This window comes from Bos indicus, chromosome 13 (genome assembly GCF_029378745.1).
Source record: "Bos indicus isolate NIAB-ARS_2022 breed Sahiwal x Tharparkar chromosome 13, NIAB-ARS_B.indTharparkar_mat_pri_1.0, whole genome shotgun sequence".
Lineage (NCBI taxonomy): Eukaryota > Metazoa > Chordata > Mammalia > Artiodactyla > Bovidae > Bos > Bos indicus.
This window is the reverse complement of record NC_091772.1, coordinates 17,967,073-17,987,038: the sequence shown is the minus strand read 5'-3', so window position 1 is coordinate 17,987,038 and position 19,966 is coordinate 17,967,073. Positions and strand designations below refer to the sequence as shown.

Below are 19,966 nucleotides of genomic sequence, written 5' to 3'. Positions count from 1 at the left end.
AGGAGCGGGTTGGGAGCGGGGGGAGAGCTTCAGGCACTTGGTGGCCCGGGTGTCTTCCCTCTTACAGGAGCGGGTTGGGAGCGGGGGGGAGAGCTTCAGGCACTTGGTGGCCCGGGTGTCTTCCCTCTTACAGGAGCGGGTTGGGAGCGGGGGGAGAGCTTCAGGCACTTGGTGGCCCGGGTGTCTTCCCTCTTACAGGAGCGGGTTGGGAGCGGGGGGAGAGCTTCAGGCACTTGGTGGCCCGGGTGTCTTCCCTCTTACAGGAGCGGGTTGGGAGCGGGGGGAGAGCTTCAGGCACTTGGTGGCCCGGGTGTCTTCCCTCTTACAGGAGCGGGTTGGGAGCGGGGGGAGAGCTTCAGGCACTTGGTGGCCCGGGTGTCTTCCCTCTTACAGGAGCGGTTTGGGAGCAGGGGGAGAGCTTCTGGAGAGCAGGGGCCGTCTGTGCTTTTCCTGTAAGAGGTTTATGAGAACAGTGTGAGCGAAGGTGACTGACGATCCCAGGAGGGCCCCACGGGCCTATTTGCAGCAGAGGCCCCAGAACCTGTTCCCCTCTTCAACTACCTCCTCGTCAGTGTCGTCAGGATTGCTTCATCATTTGACAGTCGAAGTTGAGTGTCAGACATTTTCCTCCTGCTTCTGTGTATTAAATAAGTTAAGGGTAATCCTGGAGGGGACTTTAGAAAACAGAACAGAAACCGTAAGAAATAGGGGGAAAACTACCTTCTGTTGCTTTATTTTTTTTCCTTCATTAAGCTTTTTCACTTGTCCATTATATGTTCCCTACTAGATTATTGGGAATTCTTAACCTGAGGTCTGTGGAAGTTGTTGGGGAATCTGTGAGCCCCTTGGAATCGTATGCAAAATTGTTCATACCTTTTCATTTTTCTAGGGAATGGTATCAGTTCAGCTCAGTTGCTCAGTTGTGTCCGACTCTTTGTGACCTCATGGACTGCAGCATGCCAGGCCTCCGTGTCCATCACTAACTCCCGGAGCCTGCTCAAACTCATGTCCATAGAGTCAGTGATGCCATCCAACCATCTCATCCTCTGTTGTCCCCTTCTCCTCCTGCCTTCAGTCTTTCCCAGCATCAGGGTCTTTTCCAAGGAATCAGTTCTTCACGTCAGGTGGCCCAAGTATTGGAGCCTCAGCTTCAGCGTCAGTCCTTCCAAAGTATATTTAGAACTGATTTCCTTTAGGATAGACTGGTTTGATCTTCTTGCAGTCCAAGGAACTCTCAAGAGTCTTCTCCAACACCACAGTTCAAAAACATCAATTCTTCAGTGTTCAGCTTTCTTTATGGTCCAATTCTCACATCCATACATGACTACTGGAAAAACCATAGCTTTGACTAGACGGACCTTTGTCGGCAAAGTAATGTCTTTACTTTTTAATGTGCTGTCTAGGTTGCCCATAACTTTTCTTCCAAGGAGCAAGCGTCTTTTCATTTCATAGGTGCAGTCACCATCTGCAGTGATTTTGGAGCCCAAGAAAATAAAGTCTGTCACTGTTTCCACTGTTGCCCTGTCTATTGCCATGAAGTGATAGGATCGGATGCCATGATATTCATTTTTTGAATGTTGAGTATCAAGCCAGCTTTTTCACTCTCCTCTTTCACTTTCATAAAGGGGCTCTTTAGTTCTTCACTTTCTGCCATAGGGTGGTGTCATCTGCATATCTGAGGTTATTGATATTTCTGCCTCCAGTCTTGATTCCAACTTGTGCTTCAACCAACCCAGCATTTCACGTGATGTACTCTGAATATAAGTTAAACAGGGTGACGTTCTCCTTGACGTACTCCTTTCCCGATTTGGAACCAGTCTGTTCCAAGTCTGGTTCTAACTGTTGCTTCTTGACCTGCATACAGATTTCTCAGGCAGGTCAGGTGGTCTGGTATTCCCATCTCTTGAAGAATTTTCCACCGTTTGTTGTGATCCACACAGTCAAAGGCTTTGGCGTAGTCAGTAAAGCAGAAGTAGACGTTTTTCTGGAACTGTTTTGCTTTTTCTGATCCAGCAGATGTTGGCAATTTGATCTCTGGTCCCTCTGCCTTTTCTAAGGGAAAGGCATACATGGCTTATATTGTCAAAGGGTGATATGGCCCCAGAGGCTTAAGACTTAATCTTCAGTTTTCTTCTGTGTATCCTGGTAACCACAGCACCTGGCCAGGTAAAGTAGAATGCACGTAGCAGATAATGAGACTTGAGAGTCCAGAACACAGAGTTGTGGTGGATTCCGAGCCATGTGCCCAGAGCCCGCCTTAAATGAAGGACCTTCTGGCCACACTGCTGAACCCGTGTTGCTGGAGGAAAGCCTTTGCTTCTTGGGCTCCTCAAGGGCTGTGCCGGCAGCCGAGAGTCCTCTCACCTGAGCCCGTCCACATGCAGGGACTGGTAGATGAAGGGCCATTCTAGCGCCACGACACACGGTGAAATGGCAGCAGCTTCGGACAGGCCTGCCTCGAAGAAACCCCTCCCCGCCTCACGTGTTCATCCCAGGGGTCCTGAGCAGACATCCTGTGCTCCGAACCTGAGAGTCTGCTTCCTGGAGCACCGTGCCCTCAGAAGGGTTCAGTAAAACCCAGCTAGCTACCTGTAAGTCAGAGCTCACTTTATCAGAGAATCCAGTTGAAAAACGAGCTCTGTAAGAAAGAAGATTTCTGTGAAATGCTCTGCTTACCGACCATAGCACGATTAGTGTCTCTTCTCCAATGAGCCAAACCTGTCCTGTTTAGAGACCTCCTTAAAGGTACCTGTTCTTACCATTGGTGTTGACACCACCTGTTTCTCGTGGAAATCTTGCAGCCCTGGAGAGTGGGTATCGGGACCAGTGAGATAACAGGCCTACTGCAGTTACACTGGGCACAGATCTATTGATTGTGACTGTACAGGCAGTCAAGTGCCCCTGAATCCTATTATTGCACTTTGCAAAGCCAGACATTTGATTAGATAGAACAGATCGGATGATGTGTGTGTGTGTGTGTGTGTGTGTGTGTTTAAATAACGCAGTCTTCACATTAGTTAACAGGTCAAGCTTCCAAATGTGAAAAAGTCTTAAATTCATTGGAAGTAACTTATGATCCTCATGACAGCAAAGGAAATTACAAAAGCTTACTGTAGGAAAGCTGTAACAAAATAGTCATAAGAGCACCAGCTCACTTGAATGATTTCTTGGGTCAGGCCGCTAAAGATTCTAGACCCATTCCTGGTCTAGAATGTGTTGTGAATCATTGAGCCAGGTACTGCCGTGGCTGTTTGTGGGTTAGGAAGTTTGGTGCCCTAGGAAATGTTTTTGTCTTTAAGCCAGGAGATGGCACTTTTCATGTGTCCATACTCATTATTAACATGGATCTACAAGTAAAGTCTGTAACAGAGGACACCTACTGAGGTAGAGAAGGCTTTAGTAACCAGAGGCTTGTCCACTTCATGGGTGAGGTCAAGCTCCAACTGAAAGGAACATCACTGAGATCAGGACGACTGTAGGGCTCGCTCTTCAGGCTCCTGGCCCCCAGGGGAGGCTGAGTCCATCACTGAAGGAATCACCTTCTGCACCTTCATCAGCTGGATCCATTTGCAAAACCCCAGCACTGCATCATTCGATGTCACCGTGGGTCCTGTGGAGAAAGCCATCCTGGACAACTGCAGGTCTGAGATATCACCATGGGGGTCACTCTCCACATGTCTAAGGATTCTAAATGCAGTGCTTCAGAGGCAAGAAAACAGCCAATAGCGTGGGTCCTGCATCATTTACAAGGCAGCTTTGCAGGCATCTATTTTTATCTGGAGATAGATCTGAAATATTCAAGAGCTGCTGCCCTTGGGTGTCAGTTCTTTTCTCCTGATATTAAAACTGTTAATGGATTCATGACTGTAGGGTTAAGTTTAAAACTGCCATTCCCTTCAAAGAAAGACAGTCTTGATACTAGTCTGGTGCGCTTGTTTGAGTTTTCAGAGGTGAGTGGCCAGTGACCAAGGACAGTGACCTGCAAAGCGAGTCAGAGCTCGCAGGCACCTCTGCTGTCCCTGCGATGGAGGGCACCTTTGACGTTCATGCCGGTAGTGTCCCCATTGTGCCAGTGAGGAGTACAGCAAAAGAGCAGATTGCAGGGCCAGAGACCAAGGCCAAGAAACGGGTAGAGGACGAGATGCGGCGAGTGAGAGATGGTGAGGAACCCTTCCATGGCCCCCTCACCCCAAGTTCAGCCTGCACCCTGAGTGCCGCTGCAGATGGGGAGACACTTCAAGGTTGTATCAATAATGTGGAAAAACAAGCTTTTAGACAGAAGCAGCAAAATCAAGTAATTTTAGGAATGAGATCACTGAAAAGGAAACATTTGAGCATCAACAGAAGAGGCTGGCGAAAGCAGGCACTGTGTTAAGCTGAAAAATGGCTCCACAAAAGGCATCCACGTCCTAAGCCTTGGGACCTATAAAGTGCTGCATTTTGTGGCAGGAAAACGGTCTTTGCGGGTGTGCTTTCAGCTAGGATTGTGGAATGGAGGCATCATCCCGGGTTTTCGGACGCGCCCTAAATGCAGTCACTGGTAGCCCTAAAGAGGGGGGCAGAGGAGATCGCCTCACACAGGAGAGGGCATGTGAAGACGAAATGGAGGGGCTTGCAGGGGCGCCTTCCAGCTTGTGGCCACAAGCAAAGGTCACCAGCAGCCAGGAGAACTGGAAGGAGTGAGGAGAGGACCCTGCCCTTGAGGCCCTCCAGGGAGCCTGGCCTTGCCAACACCTTGGTTCCAGTTCAGGGGAACTGTTTCTGGACTTGTGGTCTCCAGAACGGTGGGAGAATTTCTGTCCATTTAAACCAGCACGTTTGTGGTGACCTGTCTCAGAGCCCAGGAAACTAGCATAAATGCCGTTGTTCGCATCGTGTCCTGTCCGTGCGGGGAGTGTGCCTGGCGGGCTGCTCCCTCCCTCTGGAGGTGCCTCTTCGGGATGCGCCAGGACTGGCAGCGCAGGCCCAGCAGGAAAGCGGGACGCTGTCCACGTGTCGCGCTTTGCGGGCCCACCCGGCTCAGTGGCAGATAAGAGACTCTAAAGTGCGTCTGTGCGGATATATTCAGTGTACTGAAAACGTGGCTATATATACTTTCATCAGATAACAGTTCACATCCTGAAGAACTTTAGAGACAGAGACTTTGTTGCCTTTTAAATAGAGAATTTCTTCAGTACCAAACTGATAGTGTCCATTCTTATCCTTTAAAACTCGAGATGACATGAAGTGTCAGAGGAGAGGTCACCCTCCTGTGACTGCGCCCTTCAGAGCAGGGGGCACTGCCTGCCCGCAAGCTGTGAAGACACTTGGAGAGAAGTTGGCACAAGACCTTGCTTGAACTGAGCCGCCGAGTTCAGGTTGCCTTTCAGGCTGGAGAGACTTCTCATGCCTGCAGTTTAGAGGCTTGGCCACAGGGAGGCAGCAGAGACCACGCTTCTGTCAAATTCCTTAGGAGCCGCTTCGTTTTGGGGCTTGCGGTAAGGCAGGTGAATGCCCCCCACTCACAGATCAGCATTTCCCTGACTCTGTGCATCAGACTCAGTGGGTCTGCCACTTCAGAATCCCAGTTCCTGAGCCCCATCATGAGAGATCCCAATTGCTGTGTCTGAGGAACTTTCAGTCTGCGTTTTCAAGACAATTGGTTTTTGACGAGGTGGGCCAGAGATGAGATTTAAGGAATAGTAAGCTAGTGCTAACAAGCAAAGTGAAACGCTTCTCTTTAGAATTGCCAGAAGAGATAAACAGAACATAGTGTACTATTTAGAAGTAGAGCCTCCTGTAACCCACCTGAGAACTCTCTGGTCTTCATACAGTCCCTGTAGTTTTAGGAATAGATGTGCCACTATGCCTGTTAAAGTGAAAACCGCATTTACTATTTAAATTTATCTGCCGCCTCATTTGTTGCAAGTCAGGGTAATCCATTGACAAGGTTTGATTTTCTTTTTGGAGACAACCTCACTCTCAGGGTTTGCTTGTCATTTAAAGACTTGGCGTTATATATCAGCATGAATGGGAGGAAAAAGTGTTTTATTTCAGTCACATGTCAGCTTGGTGAAGCGTACGTGGAGAGGTCATTATTCCATCTATCCCATCTGTGCTTCTAATTCTTCATTCTAATATTTAGAATCTGGTGAGGGGGAACCCCTGATGGTGGTGAGGGGCTGGCTGAGTCATCGCTCGCTCTTGCAGGTGTGGAGTGCAGGGTACAAGAACCTCTGCTTTCTGAGGTTCGGGGCCTCCTTTCTCCTGCTGTCTCGCCTGGCAGGTTTTCCTAGCACCTCTCTCAGGAGCTGGGAAAGTGTGGCCGCTCTTTCACAGCGGGAAGTAGAAACGGTGCCCATTTTTTTGAAGGTATGATTCGGTTCAGTACTTGTAGGATTTCGTTTTCACACAGTGTGAGTCGTTTCCGGAATCTGTAAATTTGACTTCCAGACTATTATGCTGTGCTTGGGTATGCAGTGGCAGCATTTTCCAGATAGAATCTCACACACGTGAAAGCCTACGTGTGCAGGAAAAAGTATATCAGATAAAATGAGGAAGCGTCGAAAATGTGAGGCTCATCCTACATAGGGCTGTGTCATGACGCCACAGAATGTTCTAAGCAAGAATCTTGGTTTCGTCAATTTAGGCATACAAAATGGCATTTTTACATACATGAAGAGTCTATGAAATTTCAAAATATTTCAAGAAATCTTTGTTTTTAAGTATTTAAAAATTACAAAATAAAAGCCACCCCAGTGTCTCAGTGAGCACTGCCACTTTGCTGCAGCTTCTCGGCAGGGCCCCGCCTGCTGCTGCGATAATGGCAGTGGCGCCCGAGGGAGGCTGGATGACTCTCCCAGTTGCCTGAAGGTGACTCTGCTATTAACCAATAGCAAGTACATATTTCATCAGACTGAAATTCATTGAGAAAGTGTTCTAAAAAAAATAGTCTATTTAAAAAATGACCATAAAAGTATACATCTTTTTTTGTGCATTCAACTCAAAAAAAGATAGGATCCAGTAAATGTACCTGGAAAATATTTAAGGTCCAAGCTTCTTCCTGTAGGGTCTGTGAGTGTCTCACTGAGAAATTTGGATCAAGCTCCTGGAAGCCCTTTGAAGCTCCATTTTCTCACTCACTAAAGTGGTCTTACCAGATCATTTGTCCCTCCCTACTATGAAGGAGGCTGTGATCCAGAAGTATTTAGAACAGTTATAAGTGTGACATTAATAAATAATAAGCCACACTTTACAGTTTGTTTCCAAGCTAAAAGCAGCTGGAAGGTTCTGAGGTTTAGTTCTAAAAATCTTAGGTAAGAGTTGCTGGCAAAGTACTATATTTTAAAATTATATATAAGGCAAAACGGGAAGATAGTCTTCAGGCTGATTTAGTAGTTAAATTCTAGCATCTGTACTGTAGCTGTACATCATTTTTCATGGCTTTCTGCTAGAACTGAGGCATTAGAAGGAGCACTGTCTTTTGTAGATTTTCAGGTTAGATTTTTAAAGAAAACATCACATTTCAGGATCCCCTTCACTTTTCTCCTGAGAGAATGTGATATTTGAAAAGTAAGCTAGAGAATAAGTGAAACATTTGGTTAGCATGTGTTTGATCCAGGCTTCTGTTTTTAGGTTCAGAAAATTCAGTTGGTTATTTTCCCAGTTTGATTTTCTCAAAATTCGGTTTTTTTAAATTTCCCTAGAAGATTATGGTGATAATAATCATGATTAAAAAGAAATTGAAGTCCTCTTTTAGCTGTAGAACTCACATCCATGTATCTTCTTGGAGTGCTTTTCCTGTATTTTCTGTTAAATATGGGAAATGAAAGTTTAAATTTCAAATGCACAGGTTAAACATGAATTGGAACTCATACTCCAGTATGAATGAATTATCAATTCATATTGATAACCAGTGTCAGTAGCCAAGTGGAATTATGAATTTCAGCTATCTTGGTTATGGAGGTCTTCGTGCTAAACATGTGGTGGTGGTGATTTAGTCACTAAGTCGTGTCCGACTCTTGTAACCGCATGGAATGTAGCCCGCCAGGCTCCTCTGTCCATGGGATTCTCCAGGCAAGAATACTGGAGTGGGTTGCCATTTCCTTCTCCATACTAAATGTGTAAGATGGTATAAAAAGGTTTGAATAGTGATTGGTGGTTCTTTAACACACGATTCTCTAGGTTGCTTTTCGCCTATCTTCCCCATCAATTTCTGAAATTTAGTTGTAATCTAATTGTAAACTTGATCAACTGACCAAGATCGCTGTTACAAGACATAAAGACAATTGTTATCAGTCCAGTGCCCAGACTTATAAGCTATTTATCCTCCTTTTGTTGTTCATTATACAAATTTTACTTCTTAATGTGGTGTCCCGGAAGCATAATCTTGATTCACAGTATCTCCTGTGTTTTTAAATGTTCTCCAAATGATAGCATTGGCTGTGTAGGGAAGCCGAAGTTTTTATACAGTTTCTTTCAGAGAAATAAAATTCTTTATCCTAGATCCAGTGTCCACTTTTCACAAGATGATTGCTGAGAAGGTTATTAGGCAGCATCTCTGTTAAAAAGCATTGCTTTCTGTTAACTAGAAATGTGCAAGCAAGCCAGCGTGCCATTGCCTTAATTGCAGAAATGATCCATACTGCCAGTCTGGTGCATGATGATATCATTGATGATGCAAGTTCTCGGAGAGGAAAACACACCGTTAATAAGATCTGGGGTGAAAAGAAGGTACGTGCAGCTTTTTGGTTTTTTTCATCTTTCATATTAAATGCCACACTCTTTGGATTGCATTTATTTTTCAGATTTGTCTCAAATGATGAAAATGTGTTTCATCAAATGTGGTCTTCTAGCTTTCAAAATAGTTTCTTGTATATAGCTTTCGTCTATATACAGATGTTTGATTGTAGATAATACCATAGAAAGATAAACTTACTATTTCTATTTAATCACAGTTTTACATAGAATTCGGTTAAGGAAAGCATATTTGTAGTTATCCAAAAAGTGTCTCTTATGAGGAGCCACACCTTTTACTCGGGCTCAGATTACTCAGATTCACCTGAATTCCTTAACCACCACATGTGAGAGTGTCAGGGCAAGTAAATAAAACTAAAAAAAAAAGTATAAATACCCAAGCATGCACGCACGCACGCACACACACACACACACACGCACACACACACACACACGCACACACGTATTCCCTCTCCATTCCTTCCCATCCCTCACATGTCTGTAGTACCTGGTTCCCACCTGTTTGCCAGTCGTATTCAAAGAAGAAATAACGCCTTAATTACTATGTTTGCATGCCAGTTTTGCTGTAGTATACACAATTCTGTTGTATAATCAAGTCCGCAGTTTGAATTGTAAGCCTCTTATCGCCAATTTTAGATGAAAGGGTTTTGTGTCCTGTGACGTGGCCTGCAGTTTGCTGTGTCCATTTTCAGGGCCACTTGAGCGCTTGGGCAGAGGAGGCTAAGTGAACAAGTTGGCGTTTTCTCCTGCCTGGCCCCTCTCCTGAGTGCCTCTGCTGTTGGGGGCCTCCTGGGTGCAAACGGGAGATCGTGTTTCGACCCTCACTGCCTCTCTCAGCTGCGTGGCTGGTCCGCCCTGCCCGGAGCCACCTCCCCTTCCCTGGCCCTCAGACAAGACCGCGTGTTACCAGTAAAGGTCCATCCACACAGTACTGCCCCGTGAGCCCTGGTTTCCCTGCCTGTGTCTCTAGCGCCGCTTTGCTTTCACCCCTCATCCCAGCCATCCCCAGTCTGGCAGCTTCACTTCCCTTTTGGCCCCAGGGATCCCCAGGGCCGAGAGGAAAGAGGCAGGAGCTGGGAGACCCTGAGCCTTCAGCTGCTCGAGCTGTGGGGTGGAGGTGGATGTTGTGAGCCTGTAAGTCACGATGTGTACAGTGACTTTATCAGTGTGCATTTACAGTTATGTCAGGGTACCTCATACAGTGTATGTTGTATAAAATGATGTTTAGTTGGTAAACAAACTGAACATCACTAATTTTTAAATGCCGGAGAACTAATAGACAATAAAAACTTGGAACTTCTCTGGTGGTCCAGCAGTTAAGACTCCACGCTTCCACTGCAGGGGGCATGGGTTCAATCCCTAGTTGAGGAACTTAGGTCCCACGTGCTGTGTGGAATAAAGACTGAAAATGTGGTTATGTTGCATATTCTAGGGATTAAAATTTCCATGAACTCTATCATTTATAACTACTCTTTAACACTTATGCATATCCTTTAAGTATGCAAATTAGTATACTTGATTATTGCATATAATCCAATCATATGGTTTATAATTAATGGCAAACAGTGCAAACATTTAACTCATCATCTAAAGAAGATTGAAAAAGTATCCATGCATGTTCAGTGAAAAAATGTCTTGTTCTGGAATGATAGGCCGTGTAATAGTGTACTAAGAGCTTTGAACTTGGAGCCAGGGTTCCTTGGTTTAGGTTTCATTGAGCAAAGCACGCGTGGGGCCATGGTGTGTGCCAAGTACTAGCTGGGTGATTCACAATCTGTGCCCTTAGGGGTTTGGCAAATAGGAAAAAAGTGGGAAGAGAGCAGTGCCCGAGGGGCGCTGTGCTCACAGGTCAGACCGAGGGGTCTCAGTGGACCTCCTGCAGGTACCGCCTGAGCTAACCCTGCACACGAGGCACCAGGTGAAGGGGAGGGGCTTTTTGAGCAGAAGAAACAGTAAGTGCAGAGGTGTAGCCACACGGTGTGATGGGAGAACGAATGGTCCAGAACTAAATGAAGGCAGTGGGATGCATTTTGTGGTGGCCAAGGATGAAGCCAGGGCGTCAGGCACTTCCCATCTCCAGGCGTTCGTTTCTTCAGCTCTCAACTGGAGAGACAGACTGGGTAATCTCTGAGAGCCAAGAGATTTCAAACAGGGTCCCAAACGTGTAAAATAATCCCGCTGAGGAAGAGGAAAAACGGAGACCCAGGATGAGCCCTCTCTCCCTCCCATTCTGGACTTCTCTCCTGAGAAACTTCATTGTTGGCTCCAGTGCTCGGACACTTTTCTCTGAAGGTTTTTCTTCTTTTCTAGGCTGTCCTTGCTGGTGACTTAATTCTTTCTGCAGCATCAATAGCTCTGGCACGAATTGGAAATACAACTGTTATATCTATTTTAACCCAAGTGATTGAAGATTTGGTGCGTGGTAGGTTAATTCTGACTTTTCTTCTTTATTCATTCTTAGTATTTTACCAGCTCTCCCCCCCCCGCCCCCTGCCAAAAACAAAACAAAACCCTCACCTGGCCACTTTCCTTCTTTGTAGGTGAATTTCTTCAGCTCGGGTCAAAAGAAAATGAAAATGAAAGATTTGCACACTACCTTGAGAAGACTTTCAAGAAGACTGCAAGTCTGATCGCCAACAGTTGTAAAGCAGTATGTACGTTCTGTTTCTTTTCAAGTTAAAAAAAAAAAGCTTTCTAGCTCTTTCTTCGGAGAAGGCAGTGGCACCCCACTCCAGTACACCTGCCAGGAAAATCCCATGGATGGAGGAGCCTGGAAGGCTGCAGTCCATGGGGTCGCTGAGGGTCGGACACTACTGAGCGACTTCACTTTCACTTTGATGCACTGGAGAAGGAAATGGCAACCCACTCCAGTGTTCTTACCTGGAGAATCCCAGGGATGGGGGAGCCTGGTGGGCTGCTGTCTATGGGGTCGCACAGAGTCGGACACGACTGAAGTGACTTAGCAGCAGGAGCAGCTCTTTCTTGGGAGCTAATTCTCATAGAAAAAGTTGCACTGGAAAATCTTAAAATAGTGACCAAAATCCCAAGAGTAATTGAGAAAAGAATTGCATCCCCAGACAGCAGAGAACTTCTGCTGTGGTTTTCATTTTTGCTGTTTAGGCATCAACTTTTTATCTTTCCTCCTAGGAGTCGAATCAAGACAAGCTTTCTAATATATTCCCCAACCTGATTTCCAAATGGGTGCAACATTTTGAACAACTAAATGGTCTCCCTCATGGTTACCACACCCCGTTTTGTACATTTTACATGTAAAAAGTTATAAAGTGCTCTGCTGTGTTCTTAAATATTGACCTGGGTGAAAATATCCGACTAACAGATTGTACCAGTGTTCTGTGTCCTTTTCTATGAGTAATAAATCCCTCCCAGTTCTAGGGACTATAAAAAAGTCCTTCTGCTTCTGAGTATCAGCTGAGCCTGAACCATAACTTTTCTGTACCCATTGCTTTCTCATGGCCTTCCCTCCACTCTTCACATAATTTCCTTTTTTAAAAATCAATATTGTCTTTAATCATTCAGTGCTAGCCCACGGATGAGAGACAGTTCTCTACCTAGAATTATTCATCTGACCGTCTTTCAGCCTAGCAGAGACGCAGGATGAAAACTGGGCCAAGTAAGAGTCCCTGTGATTAAAGCAGCAAGAAGGGGAGACTGCTAAGGGGCACGTGTCAGTTGCTCTCATGATACACTCTTAACATAATTACAGTTGAAGAGAGCTTTTTCTCAGGCCTCTTAGGTGAAAAAGCCCCTTGCCAGTAATGTGTCTGGAAAAGTATCAAGAAATGTGTAATTGTAATTGAGCCAAAAAAGAATGAAGACAACACTTCTTCCTAAAAAGACCCAATTAAAACCCAAAGGAATGTGAATTATGTAGACCATGATGGCCACAATCTCAGCCATTTTTGTCTTTTTATTGAAAGAGCATTTTTTCTTAATTTCCCAGAAATTGTGAGTGTGGTTTTCTAAAAAAAGAGAGACAAAAATAGGATAGGCCCGAGAATGCTAAATTAGAAAAAAGAAAAATTTTAAATGGTGGCCTTCAATCTTAATTAATCTTAAGAACATTGATGTTTCATTGTTCATCATACCCTTGATGGCCAATGTCTCCATGCAGCTGGAGACCCAGGCTCACTAGTGTGTTAGGTGACAGTGAAATCGTCCCAGGCCTGAGGCTGCAGAGAGAGAAGCACAGCCGTTAGTGGGGCAGTTGGATCTGAAACACTGAGGGTCATTGTCCGCAGAGTGGACATTCCACAGGGCAGCGGCGCTTGCTGCCCCGGAGCCAGAACGGGAGCGCGCACTCAGTGAGCCACGCCATCGAGGAGAGACTGCATTCGCTGTCCTCTGCTTAGGAAGCCAAAGACAGGGCCGCACGTGTATTCGTTCATAAAGAGGGCCTGGTCCCTCACAGGTAGGCAGGTACAGGTGGACCTCATTAAAAATGAAATGTCTCAGGCTGTCCACTAGGAGGCAGGCTGCCATCAGCCCTGAACTGCCACTTTTCTTGTGATTTATTCCTGAGCTCCAGAGCTGTTAGAATTAATAAAGCAGGATGCTAGTGTGAGCTCCCTGAATAAAAGTTTTTATATATAAGTGCCTATGGGGAGAGATGTTCCAGAGGTGTTATATATTCAAAACTATTTTTATGTGGTTTTGGTATTTAAACGCAGACACGTGGGCTCTGAGAGAACACACGCAAAGCAAATTAGAGACACCAAAAAGAAGGGGTAAGAATTTAAACATCAGAAGCATTAGAGAAGAACTAATGAACCTCAGGACGTCATGGCAATTTGAAGGAAACCTCACAGCTTGCAGTTCATTGTCCTAAGGACTGTTTAATGAAAAATGGTATTAAATCTAAGAGAGGGCTGTTCAGGATTGTTTTGGGACACTGACTGATGTTAAAATAGAAGTAATCTTAAAAGGTGATTGGCTCTTTGTTTCTGTACATAGTCACGCAAAATACATTATGTAGTTTACCCGTGAGCACTGTGCCTTGTTCCCCAGAAAGCCTCACGGGAATGAGGCCAGAGGGTCTGGCAGCCCATCCAGTGTTTTCCAGTCAGACGGTAGCTGAGCGGAGATTTGAACCAGAACTGGGTATGATAACCCTGCAGATTCATGTATTCATTCATTTTCTCGTTTGTTTTTCCCCTGAATTTCTGTTCTCTCGAGTGCTGCATGTGGCCTGGAATCAGTGAGCTACTGTCAAAGCTGCAGAGGGCCGCCCCAGAGCCTCGGGTTGTGAGTCAGAGCTGGAGAACGCCTACTTTTTATATGATATTCTTATCTAGTCTACACGTAGTCCTTATTCAAATGTTAGTAGCTCTCATAATATTGTTAGAACAAGTGGGAACGTTGTTTTCTGGCCCAGGATCTAGTCTAGGATCTCATGTTGCATTTAGTTGTCGAGAATCTTTTTTTTTTTTTCAATTTGAAATGTAGTTGTATTTTAGGCATATAGGAAAATGATTCAGTGATTTTATATATATATATATATATGATTATTTCCACTATAGCTTATTATAAGGTATTGAATATAATTCTCTGGCTGTATAGTAAATCCTTGTTGTTTATCTGTTTTACTTACAGTAGTTTCTGTCTCTTAATCCCATATTCCTAATTTATCCCTGCATCCAGTGGTAAACATAAGTTTGTTTGCTGTGCCTGTTTCTGGTTTGTATTTAATGATTCATTCTTATTATTTTTTAGATTTCACATATAAGTGACATCGTATAATATTTTTCCTCTGACTTACTTCACTTAGTATAGTATTCTCAAGTTCCATCCATATTGCTGCAAATAGCAGTATTTTATTCCTTTTTGTGACTGAAGGATATTCCAGTGTGTGTGTGTGTGTGTGTACACACACACATACACATCTTCTTAAACCAGTTTTCTATTGCTGGGCACTTGGGTTGCTTCCGTGTCTTGGCTTCGTAAGGCTGCTGCCATGCACGCTGGGTGTGTGTGTGTCGCAGACGTGGTGCTAGGCCATGGTGTGGAGTGGGCTGGGCTGGGGCCTGGGCACCGTGGCTGCGGAGCTTGGGCTGTGGCCTGGGACCTGGGCTGCCTCTGTGGCCGGCCTCTCCCAGGACCTGTTGGCCCAGATCCAGCTCCAAGCAGGGGTGTGAGGCGGGCAAACCAGAGCTGTCGGCTGGGGACTGAACCGCTGTGTGCTCCTCCCAGGGGCTGTCTGCCCAAGGCCCATGGTTAACATGGTTGCCTGTTTTCCCACAGCCACGCTAACCAAATGTAGCCTTAGACTTGAGTGTTTGACAGTCTGACAGATGAGAAATGGTGTTACAATGGAGTTCTAATTTACACCTCTCTTTTCTGGTGAAGTAGAACTCCTTTTAAGATGCTGAAGGGCTGTTTTCAGTTCTTTAATTTTTGTGAATTGTATATTCATGTCTTTTGCCCATTTTCTTGATGGGTGGTTGGTCTTTTCTCCTCAGTTTTAAAAAGTTCTTTATATATGAAGAACATTAACCCTTTATCTGTGATTTTATGTTGAAAAAGTTTTCTCCCAGTGTTTTCCATTGGTTTCTGACACCCACCTGTTTTGGTATTTTTTTAATATAATGGTGGAGCTCCAATAATCTCCATTATTTTTAATAAATAAGACCACAGTACGTATATTAACTCTCATAGTGATGTAAACACTCCTTTTAGAGACAGAGATGCTCGATAGATGCCAAGGGCTGTGCCCTTGTCGATGTGATCTTTCTGCTGGTTTTGAGGCGAGGTGCAGAGGAGTCTCCTGAGAGGTGTGGTCCTTACCGCCCACCCTCGACTCGTGCGCCCTGTGGCCTGGCTGTGGACCTGCTTCAGACAGAACAGTTAGCTGAGCTCCGCTCCACCCTCCCCAGGACTCAGGTGGGGGGCGACTCTGAGGCTGAGACGAGACGCATGCGTGTCAGCCTGCCCCCTTTCTGGTTTGGGTTGTGTCCCTTCTGACTTTCCTGGTCAGACAGGCCTCACGGGGCAGGGGCAGCAGGGGAGGGGTGCTCTTCACGCCATCTTGGGCAATCTGAGCAGCAGTGTCTCTTTACTGCCTGGCTTTGCGGGGGCGGTGAGGCGAACTCAGGGCTCTCTGCTTCCTGAGCGCCATGACCGGCCTCTCTGAGCCTCGACTTTGAGGCCCGTTAAAGGCAGCAGATCCATGTGATCGGGACCAATCTGAGGCAGACCGCCTGGGGTTCGGTCCTGATTTCGCCACCTCCTCATCCTGTGACACCTGGTCTCCGCTGTGTCTCGGCGCCGGCCTCCTCAGTGAGTGGCAACGTGAGAAATCTCAGGATAGTGCCCAGCAGAGTGCTAAGTGGTTGTTGACTTTTACCCTTATCAGCCCCAGAAGAGGTATTATAGGCTGTTGTGAGATCTAAGATGAGGCACAGTGCTTATCCTATGTACTCCAGACATTTTAATCCACTGAGTTTAGAAATAGAATGGCGTTTTTAAAAATCGACTTCTCAGGAAGGAAGTTTGTATTTCTGTGCTGCTTTGTGCATAGGAAATAGCATCACCCTCTACAGAACTGCTTTACGAGTTATTTCTGTCTAGAAAGGGGATGTCTTTGTTTTCTGGGCTCAGCATGTCCCAGGCTGCCCGAGCCTGGCTATGCACTCATTCTCTCAGCCAGGTTGATGCACTTCTTGACTTCTTTCACAATTTCTGCACTGTCTCCCCCGGTGGTCTCATGGATCCCTCCCTACAGCCCACTGTGGGTCAGTGCCTGCCGGTGGTAAGGTCTCTGCTGTTGAGAGCAGTTCAGTTTTTCATTCACTCAAGTGAGCGGCCGCCTGGCCTTTTACCACGTGTGCGTTTTTATCGAGGACACATGACCAAACATGACACAGGCATGGGCTTCACTCAGTCCCTGAAAACCTGCTCAGGTTATGTGTTCCGGCTGCGGCAGCAGACCAGGACACTCCCCGGCTCCTGTAGGCACAGCAGCGGAGGAGGAGGGCTGGTCACAGTCTCGGCAGACACTCGGGGTTACAGCTAGACGCCCGCGGTGTGCAGAGAGCATGGGTGGCGTCACGTGTCCTCCTTCCAGCCTCTGCTGTGGGCGCTTGTGAGCCTTGGCTTTACAGACAAGGAAACTGAAGCACAGACAGGATCACGAAGGTCACGTGGTAACTGAGGGGCAGAAGAGCAGCCCCCCAGGCTCACTGTGGCGCCCACCTGCCTGTGCCCAGCAGGGTCCCCCGTGTCCCCAGAGGCCAACGAAGGAGAGGGCTGAGGTCAGACAGGAGGCCCAGGTCACTGTGGCGCCCACCTGCCTGTGCCCAGCAGGGTCCTCCGTGTCCCCAGAGGCCGACGAAGGAGAGGGCTGAGGTCAGACGGGAGGCCCAGGTCACTGTGGCGCCCACCTGCCTGTGCCCAGCAGGGTCCCCCGTGTCCCCAGAGGCCGACGAAGGTGAGGGCTGAGGTCAGACAGGAGGCCCAGAAGAGCTCTGTCTGGCTCTCGGGGCCAGTCCAGGCCCTCTCTCCCCTGGAGGAGTGTTCTCCCCCACCCCACCCCCCTTCTCTGAAGTGTGGCTGGGCCTGCTTTGCATGCTTAGCAGAGCAGTGGGAAAAGTGCTGAGTAACCAGTGCCAGCTGGGCTTTTTGAGTTTTACAGGAGACTTAGAAGTCCTACTCCCTCAGTGACCAGGGAAAAAAGCTTTTATACAGTTACCTGACTTCTTGTGAGAGAAGCATGGAAACGGTAGGACCGGGGACTGTCCTTAGGTAACGCAAGAACCACACCTGTGTCTGAAGCGTGAGGCTTGAGGCTGGTACAGACACCAAGAAAAAACAGCTTTTCAGAATCAAGTGAAATCAACAAAAATGATTATAAGGACTACAAATGGGGAAATGAAGTATGGCCACATCCTGTGTACGATTAGATCAGATCTCTACTCCTAAAATAAGGGTAAGTCAGTAGAAAAATAAAAATAATGCCAGCAGTTGGACCAGGTTTGCCAGGCACTGGAAGACAGCATTTCAGATACTGTAGTCTGTTTGGTTTGCACGTCAGAAAGACTGACTAGCAGAACTGGTCTTTTTTTTTTCTTTTGAAAGTCGCTCAGTCGTGTCCAACTCTTTGCAACCCCATGGACTGTCCATGGAATTCTCCAGGCCAGAATAGTGGAGTGGGTAGCCTTTCCCGTCTCCAGGGGATCTTCCCAACGGAGGTCTCCCGCATTGCAGAAGTGGTCTAGTCCTATCTCATTTTTCCCTAAGCGGTGGGAAAGATGGCCTGTCTAGTGAAAAGAGGTGGGAAAGGCGAGTTTTCTTGAAATTTAAAAAAACAGTCTGAGACTGAAGTCCTTTATTCCATAGGTCAGACACACAGGCACTCTGTGATTGGTCTCCTGAGAGCAGTCTCTCCTGGCTGCACACCCAGCCTCAGGGCCCCTTTCCTGAGGAGGTGGTGTGAATCCCCGTGGGGCCGCCACCCTGCGTCTGCCCTCCAGCAGCTTACCTCGGGATCCTCTGTTTCAGGTCTCTGTCCTGGGATGCCCTGACCCAGCGGTGCATGAGATTGCCTATCAGTATGGGAAGAACGTGGGCATCGCTTTTCAGGTTGGTCTACTGCTCTGGAGGGGTGCGGTCCAGCGGGCATGGCGGTGGGGATACTGGTGTGGCGGGGCTGTGACAGCCCTTTCTTCCTCTCCAGCTGATAGACGACGTCCTGGACTTCACCTCGTGTTCTGAACAGATGGGCAAACCGACTTCAGCTGACCTGAAGCTTGGGTTAGCCACTGGCCCCGTCTTATTTGCATGTCAGCAGGTAGGTTTTATGCACTTGCCTGGGACACACTTCCGGGAGGCCCTGTGAGACCGGTACCTGCCGGGCATAGCTGATGGGAAGGTTAGATGAGGTGGGAGCGTTTCTAATAGACCAGAGTTCTAGATGTGATCCCAAGTACAGGACTGAAGCATCCAAGCCAGTCATTTTTGCCTCTGAACTCTGGTTCCTTGTCTGTAACATGGAGAAGATTATAAGCTTCCTTCCAGGGCCACTGTAAGGATGATATTCATGGAGATACTGTGTGCATTAAGTGCCATGTGCATTTAAGGAAACACTGCGATCATTTCTGTGTGTCTTGGGCACTGACAGGGTAGGCAGTTTCCACATCTCCATTATAGGGCTGGACTTTGTGCATCAGAGCCCATTAAACAGGCACAGGAAGGCCCCCAGCAGGAGTAATTCTCCAGTTCTAGAAATTTAACCGGACTGTTGGCTGCTCTCAGCGAGCCTCTGCCATTGCCTCAAAAATGTCAAGAGCAGAGGGATGCACTGGGACCACAGTTTCTTCTTGGTCCAGATTGAGGGGCTGTCTATTAAGGAAGGAAGTAAAGCTTCCATCATCTTCCCCTTAATATGCATGAAAAACTGGAAGCTTCGGAGAAGCCTCAGTGACTTGCAGGGCGGACCCGTCCAGATCCTGCTCTGGCCCCCGGCCACGCTGCTTCTGGCTTGCCAAATGCTCTCTTTGAAAGAAGTAGGACATTAGCTGGTATTTGGACTTCTTTCTAATAGATTTTCATCTTCATGTTTAATTCATTACTTAGCAAAGCTAAATGTTCATCACCAGGCTGTGAAATTTAGAATTAGCTCTTTGGTTCAGAATGTTGTAACTTGTCGTCTGCTGAAGATTTTGCCTCCATTTCTCTCAGAATTTACAAAGATAACTCATGTTTTCCATAGACCTCAGTGATTCCATTTGTGTTTGTTTTTTCTTATGGTCAGATTTTTAAAAATTGGATCCATTTTGATATTCTAAAAACCAGTGACCTTGCTTTTGCTCAGTTTCTGGTATAAGAAAACAGTCTTATCTTTTAGCCATACACAGGGAGATACTCAGAGAAGGCGGGTGCCTGGGGGCAGCAGGGGACAGAAGAGCGAGGCCGGGGACAGGCTCTGGGTGGCCCCTCGGGAAGCTGAGGCAGAGGTGAGAAGTGTGAGGGCTGCTAGGAGTGGCTCCTTTCTTCTGACTTGCCCAGCCAGAATTCAGAGCAATACGTTCTGACAGAAATCTGCCAGATCACCTTGTGTGCATTAAAGCGTGAGTGAGGGACTTTTTTTTTTTTTTTAACTCTGAGCTCAAAAAAGCAGAGGATTCACAAGCCACGTCCATGTAATCCACGCCTCTGATTAGAAAGAGGCAGCACTGGCTGCAGACCCGCGGCTCCTTCCCGGGCCCCAGTGAGGAAA

General features: G+C 46.8%; 1 protein-coding gene across 4 annotated transcripts in view; it reads left to right on the top strand.

The window, feature by feature from the left end:
* PDSS1 (decaprenyl diphosphate synthase subunit 1) overlaps window positions 1-19,966 on the top strand; it is a 43,966-nt gene that overhangs the window by 16,389 nt on the left and 7,611 nt on the right. For all 4 annotated transcript variants that reach the window (XM_070802010.1, XM_019972967.2, XM_070802011.1 and 1 more), the window contains exons 5-9: window positions 8,571-8,712; window positions 11,047-11,158; window positions 11,277-11,386; window positions 18,250-18,330; window positions 18,425-18,538. In XM_070802010.1, coding sequence (XP_070658111.1) covers window positions 8,571-8,712; window positions 11,047-11,158; window positions 11,277-11,386; window positions 18,250-18,330; window positions 18,425-18,538 — 559 coding nt within the window. The remainder of the gene's footprint in view (window positions 1-8,570; window positions 8,713-11,046; window positions 11,159-11,276; window positions 11,387-18,249; window positions 18,331-18,424; window positions 18,539-19,966) is intronic.